A 21824-nucleotide genomic window follows, 5' to 3' on the forward strand; every position below is an offset into this window, starting at 1 on the left:
GGAGCACATGAAACATGATAAGGCATATGTGAAAAATCAAATTAACTACTGCCAATAAAACCAAGTGATTCATCAAGCAACAACATAATTATACAGTATCTGCACTACATTATTCCTACACTGGTTATACAAGATGATCCAAAAGGGTTATGAGGTGAAATCACTATGCTTCTCCATTGACTTCAGCCCTCGAATCCAAATGCGATTTCCCGTCGTCGCTGCCCTGCAATGATTCGTCCATTAAACGGAATAAAGAAGAGTTCAACAAAGAAGTTGAGATGATTCTGGTAAGAAAGTAGATGGCTAACCTTTATACAGACATAAATATAGTGAACATCAGGTTTTGGGCCAAGAAGACTAACAACTGATGTGCTATCACCATCTAAAGGCAGTGGCTTCGTCAGTTCCCATGAAGGCTCCCGACTCCTTTCCCATCTATCTGGGATGTCGAGAGTGTCAATGCAAGAGTGTAAATTAAATGTGTTTTAGCACAACTATAATGAGTGGCAGGTAAAATGTTTACTCCGCACACTAATGGCGATACCAATTGCCCTTTATAGCTTGACAATTTTGAAGTACCAATGAATGGACAAATGGTTTAGCTGATCTCACGGAAAAAAACTTACTAACCTATGACATGAAGCTTTACTGTCCAAAGCTGCAGGTCTTTAAGGAGACGCAATCGATAACTTGGGTCACCATAAGTGATCTGCAACATTGTGGGATCCAAAGTTAAGTTCTAGACACTATAAAAGAACAGCATGCTTGTGTAAACAAATAATATAGTTCCTTTACCAGAATATAAACTCCCTTGTCCTTGAGAATTCTGTAGATAGAAGAAAGAAATAGAAGCTATAGTAAGTTAAACGGAGATTTTACAAACAAATAAAGTGCGTGATTTACCTATTGACCTCCTCTAGCATCTGAGACGCATTCTCTTGTGAATTTTGGCCACACTGCAATACAAGAAATGCAAATCTGAGTACCATGAAGGAAGAAAATTTGAGTATGTTGTACACTGGCAAAAATGGGCTCACCATTATAGAATCTAGCGTTCCTGCAAACAACAGATGGGGTTAGAACCCAATGACATGTTGCATATGCACATAGCAAATGCTCCTGGTAAGACTGTAACCACTATATTTACTATGGTACCTTTGTCAATAACAGCATCGAATGAACCTGACTCGAATTCAGCCATGTTCCTTACATCCATCTTCATGTCTGTGTAAGGTAGGAAATAAATAGTACCACATGACAAGATAAACTATTACACTCACTAAGGGATTCAGCAAAAAAAGGCTGGGGACGAAGAGTATACATTTAAGGTGAGGCTTGTCACGATATTTCTTCTTCATTTGATCAATCACCACTGATGATATATCTATGTTGATGATGTCTTGATAACCATCATCAACCATGTTTTCACCAAAAACTGTTCAGTGTTTAAAGGCAGATTATTTAAACAAGAAATGCCAACTTAAAATAGAAAAATCCACTAGGCAGGAATGCAGAGTAATATACAGAACTTTGGAGTTCTATACATAATTGTTTTTTGAGATTAATGACTGAAAATTGAGAAATATCTCAGTCCCCAACTATCAGCAATACAATTAATAACTTAAAATAGAGAATTTATTGTTCAAGATGTTGAAGATCATCGATGGCATTCCTCGATTTTCATCTGTTATTTAAACTCCACCTCAAACCATTGTCATATGTTATTTAAGTCAGATAATAGTATAAATCAAACAGGGGGTCTTTTCTGTATAAAAGACCAATATTATGATCAAAATACTATCACAGTTTTGCTTATGAAGGAATGTAGTGCATGAATTTCCCTATTGCCACTCAAAAAAGTTTTCCATATTGACAGTAATGAAGGTTTGTTGATTCAAATTGCTAGCTTTCTTTGTCACTTTATAGTACAAGGTGGACCTGTCTTGCTGCAAGTGCATTTTCATATGCTGTGGCACTAACCAGAGCCTATACACAGTGCTGTCCATCATTTTGTGCTATGTGCATTTTTAGCTGGACAATGCAATGTTGACAAAGGACAGGGGACCATAATGCACCGCATTCCGCACATGGTTCTAGACAGACCGATCAAATTCAGCAGGTATTTCGACAAATTGACAGGCCATGCCACTCTAAACCCATCGATCGCACCCATGTTGTCACGATGTGCCAAAATGGCAAGTTCTTCGATTGTAATGCATTTCTTCAAGCATATGAACCCTAATGTCGAACGGATGCAGTTTAATCATAGCCTTAATTTCTAGGAGCAGCATTGAACAAACCAAGAAATTCCAAGGATCCATAGAAAATGGCTAGCTGCATTACACTCCGCGCTGATCCAAACAAGAAAACGGCGGCCTGCGTTGCACTATGGCGCTGATTCAAACAACAATTTTCGCCCGGGCCTGATCCAAACAGTAATCCTTTCAGGAATCCCAACCCATGTCGAAATCACACGAAACCTGAGTCTGATTTCATCCCACCAGCAATCCCGCGCGGAAATCCCAGGAAATGGACGAGACACCAATCAAAGAGCCCTCGATCTAGTAGCGGCGGAGGGGAGGGGGATGTATGATATAATCAGAGGGGCTCAGGGGAGTAGTGTGGCAGTGCACTAACCGGAGTTGCCGCAGCCGGCGAGGAGGAGGCGGTGGTGGCGGCGGACGTAGACGGCGAGCAGCGGCGCGAGGGCGGGGTACTTCTGGTACCAGTCGAACGGGCCGGCCTCCTTCCTGTACCGCTCGTCCCAGTACCACGCCTCCCCGTACGCCTGCGCCGCCGTGCCTCCTCCACCCCCTCCCCCTCCCGTCATCCTCGGCGCCGCCGCGGATCTGGCCGCCGGGAATGCCCCGCCTCCGCCGGATCGGTGGCCGCGGGGTCGCGTCGCGTGTCCCCTTCTTCGCTGGTGCCGACGCGACGCGAAACGGTGGTGGATAAGGATCGCCTCGCCGGGGGGCGGCGAGAGGCTGAGATGGGCCGGAGGACGCCGGGGGTTTGGGCCCAGCTCCGGAGTGGTTCGAGGTGGGCCGCCATGGACTTTCGGCTTCCCAAATTTTGACGATCATCTCTTTTTTGAAAAAAAAAAAAACTTGTTCCCAACTTATTTTGAAATAAAACGTAAACTTCCACGCTGAAGTTTTGGCCGCGTTGAAGGGAGTAGAAGCGGCAGCTCACAGGGGTATGGCGCACATCTAGCTGGAGTCCGACTCACTAATGCTGGTTCAAGCCCTGAAGGAAGGTAATCTACAATTTGCAGTGATGGGGGTCTTGTCCTGGGAGCGAAGAAGATTATAGCTTCGACTTTTATTTCTTTTCGAGTTAGCTATTTGTCCCCGTGAATGTAATAAATTGGCAGATGCTATAGCATCATTTGGCTGTAACAGTCCCCAAAACTCTGTTCTCAGTTGGGACGGTTCGCCTCCGGGTGTGGAGGTCTTGGTTATCGGCGATTCTGCCGAAACTATGGTTTAATGGAAACAACTAGTTTTCCTCTAAAAAAAAGGTAAATTTCACTACTTTTACCAAACTATCAGAAAACTACATATTTAAGAATGTGTATCATAAAACTACATATTTAGTGCAAAATTTATTACAAAACTATAGATTTAAAATATTGTATCACAAATTATAGATTTACAGTAAGACAAATTTTGCTGCAGGGTATTGTGACTTTGCGTTTTAGTTATAGGACACTGTGCTAAGTGATTTTTAAGGGAATACACTCTCAAAGTTGGATATTTACTGCTGGACACCTCACCCATTAAAATAACAATTTCTGGTTGAAGAAGAGATAAACCACGTGAAATGTCAGAAATGCCCTTGGACCCATATGTTAACTCTCTTGTCTCTTTTCTCTCTCTATCCCCTCCTTTCAGCGTGGCATCGGATCCCCGCGAGCTAATGCTGTAAGTTTGGTTATTGTTTGAGGTGTTTGGTGAGTTTTCCTCGTGAAGAAGCTAGGTGTTCTCATTTTTTCTCATAACTATCTTGGTTTTTACTTTTTCTTATTGACATATATAATTTATAGTTTTTCTACCTGATTAGTTTAAAAAAGCCTGCATATAGCGTCACGGCGGTGGTAGGTCGGCGCCAAAACACCCGGCGTTGAGATATTGGATATTAGCACTATCAGGGGTGAGGCTGTGGGTAGTTTTTCATTTTAAGTTTTGGCATTGGCCTATTATTTAAATAAGTTTTTTTTTGAAGGGCCAAACTCTCAAATTTGGTGCTTTGCTTCTTCTCCTCGGCGTCCTCGCATCATCCCAGGTGAGTGGTGAGCAACCGTTGCTTCCAACGGAGGCGACGTGCCGTGCATTGCAAAATTGGAGGATATGTTTCGTTCCGTCGCCGGTGACAATTAACGCCGGCAATTACGCAGCAGCTAGCTTTAGCTCTAGCAGTGACAGGACAAAAGACGCGCCTTTTGCAGGGGATCTGTACAACACGTACACGCTGACGCTGAAAAGAGAGAGCACGCAAATTTGGCAATGCGATTGAGCCGAACCATGAACAACACTCTCCAAATCAAATTACACTTATAGCGGTATATTTTAAAGCAAAGCGAACGGCTCAAAATTACATTGTAGTAATAATATATAAATTACACTGCAGTTGTATACGAGTTATAATATAATTACATTGTCATTGTACTGTATTTTATATCTGTTAAATTTTAGAAGAAAATTTATTGATAAATATCTAGCAAATATAGTTGGACAATGGAATATATTCAATCCAGCCTAAAATCAAACGGACACTTTTTTGTGATCAGCGTCGTGTGGCTCGTGCCGAATGAGTCCAAGAGCGTGCACTTAATTCAACGAATAATAAAAGCATATGGTGTAAGGTAGTAGTATGCTTAATTTAATCCAACTTGGGCTGATCTCTTGTGGCGTAGTACAAAATTTAGGTGTCTATCTAATCTAAGCTTTAGATTAGCAAGGACAGTCAAAAAGGGATGGGCAATATCAAAGAGACGCGATCTTGTGGAATTTTGTCGATCCCTGGCATTGATCACAGAGGGAGACTTTGAGTGATTGAAAAATTATATGCTCTACACATGCTACTAGATAGATACATGCATTAATTACATGAGAGAAAGAAAGAGGAAAGAAAATCACAGACAATAAGAGCAGGTACAGTAGCATACTATAAGCCAGCTATAAACATATTTTAAAGAGATAATGGAAGAGAGAGAAGAGCAACGGACTATATATCTGTAGCCAGCTGCAGCGCGGACTCCAAGACGCAATGTGTGTATGACAGGTGGGATCATATAGTAAGCAACTATTATATGAATTGGCTATAGATGAATTGGAGCTAGTAGTGGGCTATACTATTAAACTTGCTCTAATCTTATAGCTAATTCTACTATTTTCATGACACACATGAGAAGAAAAAAATGCAACATGCAATCAACTCAAATTTTAATCTCTTCTCGATACACCACCACAGTCGGCAGCTCTACGACAAACTCTTCAACCTTTCAATACAACCAAATCAAATTGTTCCAAAATTATTTAACCATACATTTTTGCTCCTGGGGTAGGGTGTTGCGGTTCCGGACGACATCCGTTGTGCCTGTGCCCCTCCCCAACAGTTCTACACGACCAGCTTTGCCGATGCAGCCATAGCGCCGCCCACAAACTCGTAGACATCGCGTCTGTGTTGGAGACAGGCCTATAATTTTGCCGGAATTTTTTTGGTGGTGGGGAGGAGACGAGCGAGCTAGGCTGGACAAAGGCAGGGGCAGGCAGCGCTGTGGATTGAAAAACTGTGATTAATTTCTTTGTCCTGGGCTCTGCTCGATGAAGAGGGCGGTAACGACCAGGGACAGGGAGTGATCTCTGCCTCCACATCTCGGTGACGCATCGACATAAACCTCTACAGCCGCCTTGAACCGTTTGGGCTAGGCTGCCAGGGTTATTGCCCCCGGAATGAATAAATTGTGGATTACATCCTCTGTTAACTGTAAAATTATAATAGTATCATGAATTCTTTTTTTTTTCAGAGTTGCCCCTCTACTACACCTAGTACACTTGTTACCCCCTTAGTAGAAATCAATCTCCTCCTTATTATCCTATCTTATGAACGGCTAACATTCACATGTGTACTTTAAAAAATTCCTAGTTAGGAGTTAGCTCCACTATTAAGGGCTCATTCAGATTGAGGGGTTTTGAAAGGATTCTCATGAGAAACTGTTGACAGAAAACTTTTCCTTTCCTCCCATTTGGTGGCTCAAAACGGTCATAAGATAAATGAAGGAAGTTTTGGGCATTATCTAAAAAAAATGAAGGAATATTTCATTTGTCACTGACTCACTGTTCCTGGAGGACAACCAAGGGAAAAAAAATCTGCCCAAATCTCATGTGAAAAATTCTATGCACCACACCACCGACGAGATCAATCTTCTTTCTTTGCTCACTGACCATGTGACAGTGCTAAGGCCCAGTTGTCAGCTGGTTTTAAATTTGTTTGTCGGTTATTTATGTTGCATTCCTTCAAAAAACCATTCTTATGTTTTTTCAACCATCCAAACACCCATCCCACAATTTCTTTTGTGAATGCGTAAAAAAATTACACGTCAATATATTAAAAGAAAAGAGTTATAGTTACACCACGTAATCAACAAGACCGACCTATGCCAGGGGAAAGGAGAAAAAGCAAAAAAAAAAAAGCTTAGAAAAAACTATGGCGGCTAAAACAAAACTCTAAACATCGGGAAGGGACTGAGCCATGCTATACTCCCAACAAGTCCCTAAAAGCGGCAACGCCAGCTAATGATCATAGACAGCCCTCCGAGTGGATCGACTCCAGAACCACTGAGATAGAAGATAGCTCAGAGTCGAAAACCCTAGCGTTCCGCTCCTCCCGCAACTGCCAAGACCGTCCCACAAAATTCCTACATCATCAGATCCTCTGTTTTACCTACGCGTTCCTATCAAATTCCTTTGTTTTTCTCGTTCCTTCATTTTTCCATTCACTTATTCCGGACAAAGGCCTAAACCTGCTCTGATCGAGATAGAGGACGAAAGATTATAGCCCTCCTGAATCCTATGCACGCGGTGGTGGTGTGTGTACAGGCGCCCACGCGCGGCGGCGCGCGGCGCACACGAAACGCGCGGGGCGTGTGGGCAATTGGCAAAGCAGCCCGCAGCAGCAAGATCCACTAGGCGTGACGCGGGCATGGGCGTCGGCGTGGCAGGGAAAGCGGGCGTACGCGCGTATAAAAATGAGGCACCACCCCGAGACGGAAGGAAAGGAAAGGAAAGGAGCGGAGGCGAGCGACGACACGCGCGCGACAAAATATAGCAGTTTAGCAATCAGCCAAAATTAATTAAGGAAGGGGGAGGAGGAGGATTACGTTGCCCTCCTCGCCGCTAAACCAACCAGATTAGCTGCCGGGAATTATTTCATCCCGGCGAGACCCTTCCGCCCGCTAGCTCCCGCGCGCGCTGTTCCGGCCGCCGCCGAGCTGGTCGGAGTCGGAGGCGACCGCCAATAGCCCTGCCGGCGAGAGATCGATCGATCGGCGTCGCCGATCCGACATATCCAATGGTACGTGGGTTCATCCAAATGCACATATATATATATGCTCTATCTATCTTTCGGCGATGAATTCGCCGCCGTCCGGCCATGCGCCGCCGTGGTCGCGCGGCGGCGGCAGCGGCGGCGGCCTTCGATGAGATTCCGATCGATGGTTCTTTCGACGACGGCGACGCCGATCGACATGCATATGCCTGCCACGCCACTTGGCACTAGCTAGCTCCATCTATCGATTCTTTCTTTTCTTTCTCCCTGCCTTTTGCAATTGGCATGCCCTCTCTCTTCCGTCTCCCTTTCCGTTCTCGCTTTTGGCCTTCGTTACTTTCAAATCTCTTGACATGCATATGCATTGAAAAAAAACATATTCTCAAACTTCATAACTCATCAGGTCCATATATCAGCGACCCACGTTAAAAGATTGCATTCGAATCGACTGACCTCTCTTACTGCAAGCTCTCCATTTTTCTCACCGTCAACCACACAAGATAGCACATGACGGCTACAGATCGAAAGCTTACACGAATATATCCATTCTGAAAGAAGAAGAAGAAAAAAGAGGCATCCGTTAATTTGCTTTTCGTTGCAGAAAAGAAACCAGGCGTACGCAACTACGCATACATACATGTCGGCCTCGATCCACACTCCAAAACGGAATATATTTCTTTTTCCCCTCCTTGTTTTTCTTGGCCCGATTGGCCGGCCATTGCATCGCTGACCTCTTCTCCACCCTTGTTGATAATTTGATTTATAATCCAGTCGTCGTTCTCGCCAATTGGCCGGCGACACCTTCAGCTACCTCTTAGATTCCTTTCCTCTCATCGTTTTCTAAAATCACACGTCTACATATATAGTACCGAAAGAAAAAAAACAATTAAAGAGTTCAGATAAACATATTCTGTCACCTACTGCTAATAATAATGGGAATATTATACTACGTCGTGTTGTACAGAAAAATTCGATCTTGGTCAGTTGGTCAGACGTTTCGCGTCCTTTTCTCCCCTCCTACTACCTCCCGTTCGTTGTAATTTAGCTCATTTCTTCGCGTTGCCGATTTGGAAATTGGAAGTTTCACACGCAGCATCGCTTGTTCTTGTTCTTAATTGGTTATCTGACTGCGACACTACGTACAATAATAATTAAGGTAGTAGTAGCAGCATATATATTTTTTTTTCACTTGTGTGATTTAATTCGTCTCCTTGCATTTTTCTGGCTCTCTGTTGCTGTTGTTCTCTTGTGCCAGCCTTTCGTTTTCCTCTGTCTGCTTCGATCGAAACTCTCCCATAGTTTTACTCGTCTCTGTCTGACAAAATTACTACTGTAGATTAATTACTCTTTTGTATTAATATCATATTTTGCATCGAAGCATGCAACTGGGGTTGCTTGGTCATTTTCTGAGCCCGTGACTGACGACGAGACGAACAAAAACCTCACCGTCCAGCTCTCGCCAATCGATGCTGATGCAGGTTGAGTCGGGGAGCGAGGCGGCGGCGGCGACGGCGGCGGCGGTGCTGACGGCGCCGCTGTCCCTGGAGGGCGGCCTCGCGGCGGAGCTCCGGCCGGCGAACCTCGTGCAGCGCGTGCTCAGCCTCTTCCGCAACGTCCGACCCGGCTCCGATCTCTCTCACTTTCAGGTACCAAATCATCAAACTGAAACTGATCCCCAGCTCAGCTGCTAGCCATTCTTGATCCTAGCTAGGCATAGCATTGTGTGATTATTGTGTGCATGCATTTGAAACTCCAATCTCGAGAGTGTTTAAATTTGGATTTACTACTAGTTAATCTAATCACTTCAGGTCAGGAGCATTATATCACCCTGAAATCAGCAATGATTTTGGGGAGGGAGTGACTAGCTAGTGGAGTAGTGTACTCTACTCCTCTAATTAATCATGAGGATTAGTTTTTGCTTGTGGGATATGAGGAGTAGTAGTAGGTGTTGAGTAAACCAAGAGAACAAGCTTCAATACTTTTAAGAGAAAACAAAACAAGCTTCAATAGTTGAACAACACTTCCTTGCTCACTTTTATAAGGAGTATTTTGATTTCGAGAAAGTCAAATGAACTTTGAATATTTTGGCTAACGACGGTTAGTAATAATACAACTATATTTGGTGTATAAAAGTTGTGCCTATATATTTGTATTTCAAATCAGGAGCTTTCACATAATACTGCTCCACTAATTAATCATGTGGATTAGTCTTTGTTTGTGGGAAATGAGGAGTAGTAGGTGTTGAGCGAACAAAAAAACAAGCTGACTTTTCAAAAAATAAAATCAACACAAGCTTCAAGAGTTGAATAGTATTGCTACTTGCGTAGTTGCATATGTAAGCATGATGAACGGCATAGTCCATGGGGGCACGCCTGTTTTTCAACAAAAGGAACTCAAATTTCGGATGTGGATTCGTGATTGCTTAGTTTGAGAGCTTTCGGTTTCTCAGTAGGGGATAAATGTTAACTAATGTGGTCAACACTTTCAGTTTCCTGGTACCTAGCCTAATCAATTACTATCATCTAATCAGTAGGGGATAAATGTTAACTAATGTGGTCAACACTTTCAGTTTCCTGGTACCTAGCCTAATCAATTACTATCATCTAATCAGTCACTGTCTAGCAGTAATTTCGCAGTCAAAATGACGTTAATTTGACTGAATTTTTTCTTCTGAATTTGTCTGAATTTTTGTCATCATCAGCTGCCTGCTACGTTCAACCTGCCGAAGTCGCAGCTCCAGTTATACGGCGAGGGAGTGTACTGCGTCGGAAAAGACTACCTGCGGCGGTGCGCGAAGGGGAGCGACGCCGTCGAGCGGTTCGCGGCGGTCGTCGGCTGGAGCATCTCGACGACGAGGCCTCCCATCTTCGGCTTCGCGCCGTACAACCCCGTTCTTGGAGAGACCCACCATGTCTCCAGCGGATCACTCCATGTTCTTCTCGAGCAGGTGATTCATCACAATGTCATGCGTTAAATTTGTAGTTTCGCGATAAATTTGGTGTTAAAATATGTAGCCATGTATCTGTAGTTTTGTGAAATTTACAGATGATTTGTTTCTGAATCTCTGACAGAAAATTGTGGTCTTTTTCAGGTGTCTCATCGTCCTCCGGTCTCTGCACTGCATGCCACTGACGATGACGGTGAGATCGAGCTCGTCTGGTGCCAAAACCCAATCCCGAAATTCCACGGTACGTAGGCCAGATTCAGAATGAAATTCTACTCCATTTCCTGCCCATCAATTTCCAAGTTTCAGAGTCTGAAATTCTACTCCATTTCCTGCTCATTTCTGAAGGCACAAGCGTGGAAGCGACAGTGAAAGGCATGAGGCACGTCAAGCTTCTGAAATTCAGCGAGAATTACGAGATCGACTGCCCAAACCTGCTCATCAGGTTGCTGCCTGCTCCATCAGTGGAGTGGTCTGGGACAGTCAGGATCGTCTGCAAGGAGTCCGAGCTCGAAGCAGAGTTGATCTACTACAGGAGCAACGCTTTCCTGGGACTAGGTGGCGATCCAAGATGTGTTAAGGGTAAGATATTCAGCTCAAGATCAGGAGAGATCATCTGCGAGATTGATGGACATTGGGATCGGATCGTGTCGGCGAAGGATGCGAAGACCGGGAAGGTGTCGGTTCTGTACGATGCTGAATCCGCCATTGCTGACCTCAAGACACCTGTGGTCAGAAACCAAGAGGTAACTTCTTTCTGACAATTTGTGCTCACAAGAAATCTGAACTTTGTGCATTTTTTCATGCTGCAAGTTCAGATGGCAGTATCCCAGAGATAAAATTCAGACTAAGTCCACATATGATTCAATTCAACAACTGCAACGTACAAACTAAGCAGGAAAAAAGAAAAAAATATCACTGAATTAGGAACCAAAGATGTACTAACTTATGAAAACCTCACTGACCATTGTTACCCTACCAATTATGTTCACAAGAACTCTGAACTTTGTCCATGTAGATAAAATTCAGTCTAACTGATTTCATTTTCAGTCGTTCAACAAAACTTTAACCTACAAACTAAGCAGAAAATCAGTGACCAATACTGAATTTGTCATGATTGTGTTTCAGGGCGTGTCACCTTCAGAATCTGTGGTGGTTTGGGGCGAGGTGAGCGATGCCATCCTGAAGAAAGACTGGGAGAGATCTAGTCAGGCGAAGCGACGAGTGGAGGACACGGCGAGGAGGCTAGACAGAGAGAGGAACGACAAGGGAGAGGTCTGGATTCCCAAGCATTTCTCGCTGTCTCAGGACAAGAAAGGCAGCTGGGAATGCTCGCCGCTGGAGAAATCTGTGCCTCCAGCTCCGATCATTGTCCCCTCATGACTGTAGATTACATGTAACAGATGATCCTATATATACTATATAAATCTATAACATAGCTGATGATTTGAATTTTGTTTTAACTTGTCAAGTGAAGTATGGCCGATTCTTTGCGTTTTTATAGTTTTCTTCAATAACAGAATTATCTCAAACAGTAGCTACTCATAAGATCGGGCCGCATGACATAGCCTAAGATTGGTTGAGCTACAACCGGTAAGCGGTAGAAATATGAAAAAAACGATCATAGTAATTTATAGGGAAAACTTTTATATTTATATTATGAACGGTCTAAAATACAATGGTAGATTACACTAAATTCGGAAAATAGACTATGATGAAAAATCACAAGATCAGCTTTAAAAACAAGTTTAAAAAATAAAAAAAAATTAGCTGCGACGATGAGAGCATACACAGTGGCAAATCATCAATCTCCGCTGAAACAGTTAGGGAGCATTTTTTTTTTCACAAATATGTGCTATATTTTTCATTTCTTGTAATCTATCTACATAATTTCTTCCCCACTTGTTAATTAAGTTAGCAGTGGGAGAAACATCTAGGAGTAATTTGTAAGCAAGTTTTACAACTGCTATACATACACGAGGAGTTCTGAACTTCTGATTACTATTGTCAGTGTCAGAAAATCCTACAATAACTCTTGCTTGAAATGGAACAAGAGCAATGCAGGTAGCAGCAGCAGCAGAGACCACAGCTGGTTGTGCCGCGTGCTCGCCGCCGACGATGACGGCATCATCCGCTTGCTCGCCGACGACGGCATCGTCATCCACGCCGGCTGATCGGCGCTCCCGGCACCATTGATGTCCTCCGTCGGAGGCGGCTGGTAGCTGCTTATCCCGGCGCCATTGTTGCCAGCCGGAGGAGGTGTGCTGCCTCCGGCGCCGTTCTGGCCATTGGCCGGCGACGGCGAGCTAATCAGCGGAGTGACACCGGAGGTGTTCGACCTGTGCAGACCATGGGCAAAAGATCGTCGGAATGTGAGTGTTGAGATGCGAGCTACTCCCTTCGTTTTATATTATAAGACTTTCTAGCATTGTTCATATTCATATAAATGTTAATAAATCTAGATACATATATATATGTCTAGATTCATTAACATATATATATGAATCATGAATGTGGAAAATCATATAAAGTCTCGTAATATGAAACGGAGGAAGTAGTTGAAAAGAGAGAAATAAATGGTTGATGAATTGGGGTTGGTTACCCGGTGGGAGGGAGGCAGAAGGCGATGGTGTAGGCGGCGGCGCTGCAGGTGAAGGTGCTCGTGCCGTCGTCGTAGGCGTAGCTGTAGGCGCGCGGGCACGCCGTCTTGAAGATGGCCGAGTACGCCGTCGGCCGGCACGTCGCCGGCGTCGCGTACGCGCCGCTGCAGCAGTACTCCTCCTCCCCGAACGCCTCGCACGCGCTCCGGCACGCCACCGTCCCGCTGCCGCCGCCGCCGTCGACGCCGTCCACCTGCAACTCCTTCGGACACGCTGCAGATATATGCTCACGTCAGCGCAAACACGTACGACACGCGTGCATGGATGCGCGACACGTACAGCGGTTGAGGTCGGCCGTGCAGCCGGTGGTGGCGCAGCCGCCGCCGCCGCCGGTGGCGCCGCCGGCCTGCGGGACGGCGACGACGGGGAGGTTGTAGCCGTCGACGAGGCTCACGTCGTAGTAGTCCAGGTCACCGGCGCCGGCGCCGCCGCCGCCCTTCCCCAGCGTGACCTCGAACAGCGTCGCCGGCGGCGTGGCGCCCGTGCCGCCGCACTCCAAGCGGCCGCCGCAGTCGCCGGTCTGGCACGCGGCCGCGCCAGCGGCGGCGGCGGCGGCGGCGCCGCCGGCGCCGGAGAAGTCGCATCCGGTGCGCGCCCATATCCGGCCGGACCACCCCGCCGGCGCCGGGACCTGCACGCTCTGCCCCGGGTCGAGCCTGAACCCCGTCGTGGCCAGCTGCGGCGTGCCGGCGCCGGCCAGCGTCGCCGGCCATATCGTCTGGGCGCAGTGGTTGGATATCGTGAAGCTGCAGCTCGCCGCCGTTGACGAGCTCCACCACTGCGCCACTAGTGCGAGCACAAAGATCACACACGCTGGAGCTCTCCAACTTCTTGGTGCTTCCATGGCGTGTAGCCTAGCTAGCTAAGCTAAAGTCTCTAGATGAGAGAGACTTGCCACTGTTCTTGGTTTTGGAGGGAAATGATTTGAGAGATTTGAGACATGGATGGAGACTTTAAACTGACTGGAGTTTGTTTGAGATGTGAAAGAAAGGGTTTCTTGGTGAGATTGATTTAGCATTTTGCATTTTGCATGTATGACGTGGCCTCATTGACAAGATATACCTTATGTAACAATGGAAGGGATAAAGGTGAAAATGAAATTAGGAGATGACTAACAGTACTTTATTGTACTTGGTGAGTGTGTATACCTTCAGCTGTTGACTACATATGCTTTGTTTCATCAGCCTTAACCAATTCTCATTGTCCATATAAATACCATTTATACAGCCTAAAATACTATGTTTTATGTGAAGTATACATAAATGATAAATGATACAATGCAGTGTGAAATAAGTTAGGGCATTCAAATTAGATCAACTAGTGCAATTTAATATTTATGTACCAGTCTCACACTCCTATTTGTGAGAATATCCTATGATTCTCCCTGAACAGTGCTTCCAAGGGGACAATTTTCGCTATGCATTAGTAAGAAGTAAGAACTACAAGAAAGGTATCAATTTCTCACATCTAATTATACTGTATACAAATCTAAAAAAATTCATCAGTATAAAACTACAGACTAGGTATCCAAAAAATATGCCTAATTCTACCGCTGTAGATCCAGAAAATAAACATACCATCTTTCCTAACAGATTGGATAAAGGATAGCTTCCAGTTGGGTATCACAAATAAAGAATAACCATCCAGGGACAATGAACTTTATGCTTCAGAGAAAATACGTGCAACTACTCTGCTACTATAGGATCTATCACACACAAAATGATCTCCTAAGATATTAGCACATACCCAGCACAACCCTTGCTAACTTCTTCCTGTGCCTTACTCTACCCTTGTCCCTTGAAGAAGCCAACAAGTGAATAAAGACCGAGAGAAATATAATGCATGCAAGTTTGTAAAATTCATTGGAACACAACATACAAATTTTATCAAAAAGAACAACTCATGTTTCCAGGTTCGTGTTCCTGAGAATAGATGACAGGAGCATAGATCAATAAAGCCGGTCAGCAAGAAAGGTCACAACATACTAGTCACAGGCTCAAACACCCATCAGAAAGGCCACAAACAGTACTTTTTAATCTTGCAAAACCACACAATATGCTAAAACAGATATATCATCATGCCTCATCTATGCTGTCTCCTCGTTAGGTGCTCCATCACCACTCTTGGGAGTATGAGAATCATCAACAACTGTGACACCTTCAAGGTCTAAGGGGCGCCCAGTCATGGGATCAATAGGACGTCTGTCGCGAGGCCCACCCTTGTGGGCCATAGCTAGCATTGGAGGTGGAGGTAGAATTCCAGCACGGTAGAGGATGCGCTCCACAGGATCCGATGGCTGTGCTCCAACTGATAGCCAATACCTGATCCAGGGCAATAGTGGCAGATGATGAACTTTGGACAGTGTCAATGAAGAATGCTGAAGGATGCACTTGAATGGTAATGCGTCAATTAAGCAATTAGACAACACAAAAGATCGAATTCAGGCCCTATGGCTATCAGACATCAATAGGATAAAAATGATAATAAAAACTTCACACTCACTGCTACGACTAATGCCAAGTTGCTTAATTTGCAAATATAAGGAATTGCATCATACAAAAGTAACAAAACAGCTTCTTTCTGCATAAATCTATGAGAAAATCTAAATAGAGAATGAAACCCCCATTTTTTAGAATCAACAAGACATGCAAAAAAAAAAAAACTGTCTGTTATTTACCAGAAACTACTGGAATTTTTTTTAGACTGGTAGAAACTACTGTAATTACATTATGTCAAAATAATTATTGCTAGTAATACTCTAGATGTTGAAGATTATGCGTTCATCCTAAAGGGCCAAGGCAATATTTAGGTAGATCTTGATTTGAGATTTTTAGTAGCAACAAAGGATGAGTAAATTAGTTGCACTTTGATCTTTCTATGCTTCAAGCTGTCAACAAAATTACAGGCATTAACACCGATGACTAGCTGGATAGTTGCTTCATTGAAAACCAACAAAAAAGAAAATTACGAGCTGACAATAACCCAATTTCAGATTGTTCTGACATGACTATGAACCATGGTGTTCGTTTATGATCGGTTATTGTAACAAGGATAAACACTGAAAGTATACTCACTTCACCCGGTCGAATTTTAACCCCATTCTCTTGCCACCATCCTTCCCTGCAAAACAGCCAAATAGAATCACCACACTTATCATCAATAACATTACACCCTTCAAACTCCCTATTCATCCCAAGACACCATCAATTATTGAACTACAAACATCCCAACATTTCCAAGGCAGGTGGCTCTCCCCCCCAAGAAGACACGACGCTGGATGAGGATTCCGGAAGAGAAGATCACGGCAAGAGGAGAATCAAGGCCAAAGGAGGAGAGGGTGCCGTACCGGGGAGCGGGTCGTAGTAGCCGAGGACCTCGAGGTGCTTGCCATCGCGCGGGGAGCGGCTGTCGGCGGCCATGAGCCGGTAGAAGGGCCTGTTCCGGCAGCCGAACCGCGCCAGCCTGATCCGGACCACCATCTCCCCGCCCTCTCCACACCAACTCCTCCGCCGGCGACCGGCCGGCGCTCGCCGCCGCTCTGGGTCTCAGAAAAAGGCGAGGGTTTTAGGAGAGGAGAGAGAGAGAGAGGAACTGGAGGTAGACGAAAGGGCAGGTATATGGGCCTTTTTTGGGCTTTTTTTAGCAAGTTGGTCCATGATTTTAGAGAGGTGGGCCTCTTAGCAAGATAGGGCTTGTTGGGCTTTTTAGCGAGATGGTCGGTAATGGGCTTGTTACTTTTGTTGTGTGGGCCGTAATGGGCTTTTTTAGAGAGATGGGCCTCGTTGGTCTCACTCCAGCTATTCTCGCCGCGTTCCTCCCACCTCATCGCCGGATTTGGACTTGGAAGGAGCTCACCGACCTCCGCCTGCCGCGCGTGTGGCTCCAGCTCCGCCGCTGCGGTCGCCCGCCGCTCCTCCTCGTCGGCGAGCACAGAGAGGAGGTTGCCACCGCCGCCGCTGCCTTGCTTCCCCGCCACCGGCTTCCTCCCCACCCATCGGCCGGCGGCGCCGTCCTGCCCGGAGCCCCAGATAGAAGAAGAGTGAGAGAGAAGAGGATGGAAGAAATTCTCTATGCTGGCTGAAGCAGTTCAATTGCTACAACAGCAATCCCTGCCGATCAAGTCCTATTTTTCCTTCTAGTACCTCTTTATACTCTGGTTTTTATTCAGTTCTCTTTTCATTGTTGGACTTGTTCATCTACTTTGTTCTTCATTTTCTTTTTATTTTCCTTTTTTTTTACAGTTGCAGTTCCTGCTTTATTTTTTTCCCCATGTCTTCTTTTATGTATGGATGTCTTTGGTATGGTAGGTGTTGTGTTTGCTGCCAAACTTGTCACTAGAATACGAGAGAAATGCATGCGTACAAGTTTTGGTATTGGTTTACACGGGGTATTTGGATTAACCTCTTACTAAAATATTGGCCCTACTAAATTTTGATAGAAAAGCGAACAAAATTAACTGGCTCTAATATAAATATTAGGGGATCCCAAATATTGGAGTGCTTCTAATATCCTAGCAATTTCCTTAAGCTAGGGCTGGTATAAGCAGTAAATGGCTTATGAGCGACTTAAAAGTAATTTGTGGGTAATTTTTTTATTGATATGTTCTTAATGATTTAGAAGCTAATACCAAAAAATAAATTACAACAAAAGACCCTAAAATCAGCTTCAAATTAAATTTCAAAATTTAAATTTCGACGATGGCTAATAAGCTGATACGCATATTCTCATGCTGGCTTCCTTTCTGGCCTTGGCGGTTTGGCCTGACTTCACCATGGACCATCCTTGGAGCTGCTTCTGGAAGTTCAATCACTCATCGTCACAGATCGATCAGAGATTTGATGATCTGTCTCATCTCCCTCCCTGTTTGCATACTGTTGCTCACGCCTGACGCCACACACCACCGACCATGCACTGAACAGTTAACGCGGGAGCTTTATGTCACAGCGACAGTGTCACTGAATAATTTGCAGCTAATTTTACATTTACTATTTTAGAGATTATCGATGCCAAGAAACAACTCAACAGACTCTCTGCTCAAATTAACTGATTATTTTACTACTAGGGCTGTGTTTAGTTGGATCCAAAGTTTAAATTTTGGTTAAAATTGAAGATGATGTGACTGAAAATTTGTGTGTATATGACAGGTGGATGTGATGAAAAAGGACTAAAGTTTGGATCCAAACTTTGAATCTAAACACAGCCTCGCATAGTTAGCATGGAGTGCCAGCAGATGGATGATTCTTGTATAGTTTCCTGGTTCACTCTAATTTCAGTCTGTCAGAATTTGATTTCTACGATTTACATGTGAGAGAGATCACATTGTTTCCTCTGAAAATTTTGCTTCTATCAGTTGCTCACTAGACCAAGATACAAAAAAACAAGATGCAGCTAGTAGTATTATTGAGTAGCAATTCATTTTTTTTTTGGGAATGAGTAGCAGGTCGCAATTAAGGAATAACTAAATAGCTAATCCACCAATTGGTGTCTGCTGTTCAGCTGCACGATGCTAGGTACATGCCCCCACATGGCAGGGAATAATTCGAGATTTATATCTGCTACCGCAACTTAGAGACAAATAATATGAGCCATACAAAAATGCAGTAGAGTTGTACCAATTAATGGAGCAATATATTCAAGCCTGCCTAAATAGATAGGGGCTTTTAACTATTTGCCACTTTTAGATTTGGCAAATAACTATTTGTCACCCCTATCTTTATGACATGTGGGTCCACATGTGCTTATGACATGTGGGTCCAATGGCAAAAAGTTAATTGACATATTTAAATATGGCAAATGGTTGAATATCTCAAATAGATATGTTCGAATATTAGTTAGTTGGACCTAGTAGTAGTAGATCACTAGCTCTCCTACACCACATCCATTTAATCTGGCACTTTAATCTTGTCTTTTATTAGTTTTTTAAAGGAAAAGAGAAAAAAAATCTTGTCGTTTGGAATAATTATGATATGCCATCAAAATACAATAATGTATACTACTACTACATACATTAAGACTGATGTTCATGCATGTGACACGTTTCCCTCCCTTTGCATTGTGTACACAAATTAATTAAACTCCTTTTTCTGTTGCATAATTCTTTACACGTATTTATGTGATGACGTCCAAGCTGATTTGTCGCTAATTACATCTTTAATTGCTAACTAGTTTTACTAGTAGTACAATGAGATTAATTGTTGTCTCCTTCTCTTGATGACGATGTCCATTTCAAAATGCAAGCTGTAAGAAGGCGATTTTATGGTTGTAAATTTATGTCAGTTTGTGAGGTTTCAGCTGATAAAGAAGTGATTAGTCTGATATGAATGTTGAGGTACGTAAGCATCTGCATGGTTGCTTCTTGCTTGCTGTGAATGGATGCTTCTTGCTTATCCTTTCAATTTTTTGCAATTCTGCCTGCAGAGAATTTTATTCTTGTTGCTTTCATGCACTCCCGCCACACCTTTTTATATCTTCCAAATTCAGATTATGTGAATGTAAGAAAAATCTTCAGTCACCCTTGATGCTTCAAAGTTACTAGTGATTAGTTACTGCAATTTTCTGTTCTGAATGATGAGGCTCCATTCCATGAGGTTACTTCATTTTGGCTTTGTTTAATTTAAGGCCCGGTTTTGATTTAGATTATTAAACAGATTATTGCCATTGATTTAAAATAAGTGGTCTAAGCAATATAATAAGAAAATATAAGGAAAATGGTTTTTCGAAGCGTGGAGCAAATATCTAGCCATTTTTGTGAAATTGTTAGGCTGGAGCTCTATAGTGAATTGAACGAGAAAATTGACATTGTGCCATCGTCAAAAGTGGTTTTCGCCCAAATGCCACTATCAACACATGATTACACGCTAAAATACTATCTAGAACCAAATTACCCTCCTCTCCTCTTCTTCCTCCCTCCAACACCATTAGCTCTCGCCGGCGGCAACAATGCCACCATCGGCAGCGGCGTGGGCAGGATGGCAACGGCCACATCCGCCTCTGCCTCCTCCGCCGCGGCGTTCGGCGCCAAAACCCCACGCCTGGGCCCGAGCTCAAGCCCCATATCCACATTCGCGAGGCCTCCTCTCGCGCCTCGGCCGCCGGCAGGCTCCACGCCAGCCTCCACCTCGACGGCGCGAGCGGGAGTGCGAGCGCCACGGGCAGTAGCAGCCGGAGACGATGTCGTAGCCGCGCCGCGGCTGCTCCGCCTCGCACTCCTCCTCGGGATCCTCCTCTCGCTCGCAGTCCCGCTTCGTCTCCTCGGGCTCCGGCTCGTCCCGGTCGCGCTCCCACTCCCACTCCTTCTCGTCGTCGTCGTCCCCTTCACGGAGCCGCTCCCCACCCGCTGCCAAGGCCAGGTGACATCCCCCGCCTCTCCCCCACCCCCACGATACCATCTGCTTGTCCTGCGCAATTGATTGTGCCGTCAACGGTGCAATGTGGCCGCCGGCGAGAGCTGATAGTGATGGAGGGAGGAAGAAGAGGAGAAGAGGGCGATTTGGTCCGAGGTAGTATTTTAGCGTGTAACCCTATATTGACAGTGGTATTTTATCGAATCCATTTTGTAGGATGGTATTTGGGCAAAACCCACTTTTAATGATGGGACAATGTCAATTTTCTCGAATTGAACGGACAGTGCAATGGTCCACTCAATTTGTTCCACATTTGGCTTAATTTTGTTTTATCGTTTAACGAAAATGAAATATGGCCATAACTTGGTGACATTGGGACAAGTTCTTCTACTTTGGTCGGCTTCTTTACATTTTCTCCCTGTTCATAATGTAACACCTACTACTCATAATGCCCATATATACAACTGAAGCAAGCAAACCTGAAATCATGCCTGTCTCTGCATCACCAAATCTTCTGAAATCTAAGCTGCAAATTAACTTGCCGTGGCAAGAAGTTCTGATAGTTACATCACTCAATATAACTTTGCTTTGCCTTTTTGTAGCTGTGTTACCAGCAGATCAGAAAACCCAAAATTAACCACAAATTAATTCATCATGGTTTTCAGTTAGCCACAACACAGCATTGCTTAGTCGGTAGCAGAAAGCGACCAGTGACAAAACTGGAGACCATGAAACTGTGCCTGTATTTGGAGCTAAGCTGCTAATAATTATTGGCACCATCACTCGCTGATTAAAAAGTCCTAAGTGCCGGTGTGATGTGAGGCTGCCATTGGCTTGAAACACAAGCAAAAATGGACTCTGACCAAACCTGTCTGCTTGCTTGGCCGCCTAGCTTGTCGTCAGGGCATAAACCACCACCGACCGCTAGGTAATCAAGCATAAAATATATTAAATTTTATACTTCATCAGTTAGGGAATACGCAAAAGATTTATACATATTTCATTATAAAATATATTATGGATGTATCTCTAGTACCTTCCAATCGCCGAAAAAAATGTCTCTTCTGTAGCAATCATTGGAGATGGATTAATCAGTAACCAAACTTGTCGAGTGAAATAATGTAGTCGGCCGTATAGTTAATTTAACCCCGCCAAACGGAAAAAAAATACTTTATTTGGTCGCTACATAGAAATAGCGATGATGTATCTCTAGTACCTCCAAATTGCCGAAAAATGTCTCTTTTGTACCAGTGAATGGGAGATGGATTGATTTGTAACAGATTGTGCAACTTCGAATTTTTTTTGTAAAATAGATATATGGTGGTTTTT

General features: G+C 44.2%; 5 protein-coding genes across 6 annotated transcripts; 2 read left to right on the forward strand and 3 right to left on the reverse strand.

The window, feature by feature from the left end:
* Positions 1 to 25: 25 nt before the first annotated feature.
* Positions 26 to 2934, reverse strand: LOC127781880 (uncharacterized). The gene is made up of 9 exons (XM_052308942.1): positions 2638 to 2934; positions 1322 to 1435; positions 1156 to 1224; positions 1038 to 1057; positions 904 to 956; positions 796 to 826; positions 631 to 709; positions 309 to 439; positions 26 to 223 (listed from the first exon to the last, which is right to left on the reverse strand). The coding sequence occupies exons 1-9, from the start codon at positions 2828 to 2830 to the stop codon at positions 164 to 166; spliced, it is 750 nt and encodes a 249-aa protein (XP_052164902.1). The 5' UTR covers positions 2831 to 2934; the 3' UTR covers positions 26 to 163.
* A 4332-nt stretch (positions 2935 to 7266) lies between these two features.
* LOC127781314 (oxysterol-binding protein-related protein 4B-like) lies at positions 7267 to 11948 on the forward strand. 2 transcript variants are annotated; one of them, XM_052308252.1, is made up of 6 exons: positions 7267 to 7575; positions 9027 to 9194; positions 10250 to 10495; positions 10640 to 10736; positions 10841 to 11238; positions 11621 to 11948. In XM_052308252.1, exons 1-6 carry the CDS (start codon positions 7573 to 7575, stop codon positions 11873 to 11875), a joined length of 1167 nt encoding a protein of 388 aa, XP_052164212.1. In that variant the 5' UTR covers positions 7267 to 7572; the 3' UTR covers positions 11876 to 11948. The 2 variants fall into 2 exon arrangements, with proteins under 2 accessions (XP_052164212.1, XP_052164211.1); XM_052308251.1 differs by lacking the exon at positions 7267 to 7575 and having other exon boundaries at positions 9015 to 9194.
* A 388-nt stretch (positions 11949 to 12336) lies between these two features.
* LOC127781111 (pathogenesis-related thaumatin-like protein 3.5) lies at positions 12337 to 14453 on the reverse strand. Its single transcript, XM_052308017.1, has 3 exons — positions 13432 to 14453; positions 13095 to 13365; positions 12337 to 12831 (listed from the first exon to the last, which is right to left on the reverse strand). The coding sequence occupies exons 1-3, from the start codon at positions 13994 to 13996 to the stop codon at positions 12516 to 12518; spliced, it is 1152 nt and encodes a 383-aa protein (XP_052163977.1). The 5' UTR covers positions 13997 to 14453; the 3' UTR covers positions 12337 to 12515.
* A 535-nt stretch (positions 14454 to 14988) lies between these two features.
* LOC127781112 (30S ribosomal protein S16-2, chloroplastic/mitochondrial) lies at positions 14989 to 16742 on the reverse strand. The gene is made up of 3 exons (XM_052308018.1): positions 16499 to 16742; positions 16227 to 16272; positions 14989 to 15473 (listed from the first exon to the last, which is right to left on the reverse strand). The coding sequence occupies exons 1-3, from the start codon at positions 16629 to 16631 to the stop codon at positions 15239 to 15241; spliced, it is 414 nt and encodes a 137-aa protein (XP_052163978.1). The 5' UTR covers positions 16632 to 16742; the 3' UTR covers positions 14989 to 15238.
* A 3117-nt stretch (positions 16743 to 19859) lies between these two features.
* On the forward strand, positions 19860 to 21081 carry LOC127782931 (uncharacterized). The gene has a single exon (XM_052310212.1). It carries the CDS (start codon positions 19860 to 19862, stop codon positions 20559 to 20561), a length of 702 nt encoding a protein of 233 aa, XP_052166172.1. The 3' UTR covers positions 20562 to 21081.
* The last annotated feature ends 743 nt before the right edge of the window (positions 21082 to 21824 follow it).

This window comes from Oryza glaberrima, chromosome 8 (assembly GCF_000147395.1).
Source record: "Oryza glaberrima chromosome 8, OglaRS2, whole genome shotgun sequence".
Lineage (NCBI taxonomy): Eukaryota > Viridiplantae > Streptophyta > Magnoliopsida > Poales > Poaceae > Oryza > Oryza glaberrima.

Bases quoted from the DNA above. Each gene is read 5' to 3' on its own strand.
- LOC127781880 (XM_052308942.1), bottom strand. From the start codon at position 2,830: ATGACGGGAGGGGGAGGGGGTGGAGGAGGCACGGCGGCGCAGGCGTAC. The intron at 957-1,037 runs GTGAGCCCATTT...CTTGTATTGCAG, and splicing joins GAACGCTAGATTCTATAATG to TGTGGCCAAAATTCACAAGA. The intron at 827-903 runs GTAAATCACGCA...TTCTATCTACAG, and splicing joins ATGCTAGAGGAGGTCAATAG to AATTCTCAAGGACAAGGGAG.
- LOC127781314 (XM_052308251.1), top strand. From the start codon at position 9,015: ATGCTGATGCAGGTTGAGTCGGGGAGCGAGGCGGCGGCGGCGACGGCG. The intron at 9,195-10,249 runs GTACCAAATCAT...TGTCATCATCAG, and splicing joins CCGATCTCTCTCACTTTCAG to CTGCCTGCTACGTTCAACCT. The intron at 10,737-10,840 runs GTACGTAGGCCA...TCATTTCTGAAG, and splicing joins CCCAATCCCGAAATTCCACG to GCACAAGCGTGGAAGCGACA.
- LOC127781111 (XM_052308017.1), bottom strand. From the start codon at position 13,996: ATGGAAGCACCAAGAAGTTGGAGAGCTCCAGCGTGTGTGATCTTTGTG. The intron at 13,366-13,431 runs GTACGTGTCGCG...ATATATCTGCAG, and splicing joins CACGGCCGACCTCAACCGCT to CGTGTCCGAAGGAGTTGCAG. The intron at 12,832-13,094 runs GTAACCAACCCC...TGGTCTGCACAG, and splicing joins TTCTGCCTCCCTCCCACCGG to GTCGAACACCTCCGGTGTCA.
- LOC127781112 (XM_052308018.1), bottom strand. From the start codon at position 16,631: ATGGTGGTCCGGATCAGGCTGGCGCGGTTCGGCTGCCGGAACAGGCCC. The intron at 16,273-16,498 runs GTACGGCACCCT...GCTGTTTTGCAG, and splicing joins CTACTACGACCCGCTCCCCG to GGAAGGATGGTGGCAAGAGA. The intron at 15,474-16,226 runs GTGAGTATACTT...GCCCTGGATCAG, and splicing joins TTAAAATTCGACCGGGTGAA to GTATTGGCTATCAGTTGGAG.
- LOC127782931 (XM_052310212.1), top strand. From the start codon at position 19,860: ATGGTTTTTCGAAGCGTGGAGCAAATATCTAGCCATTTTTGTGAAATT.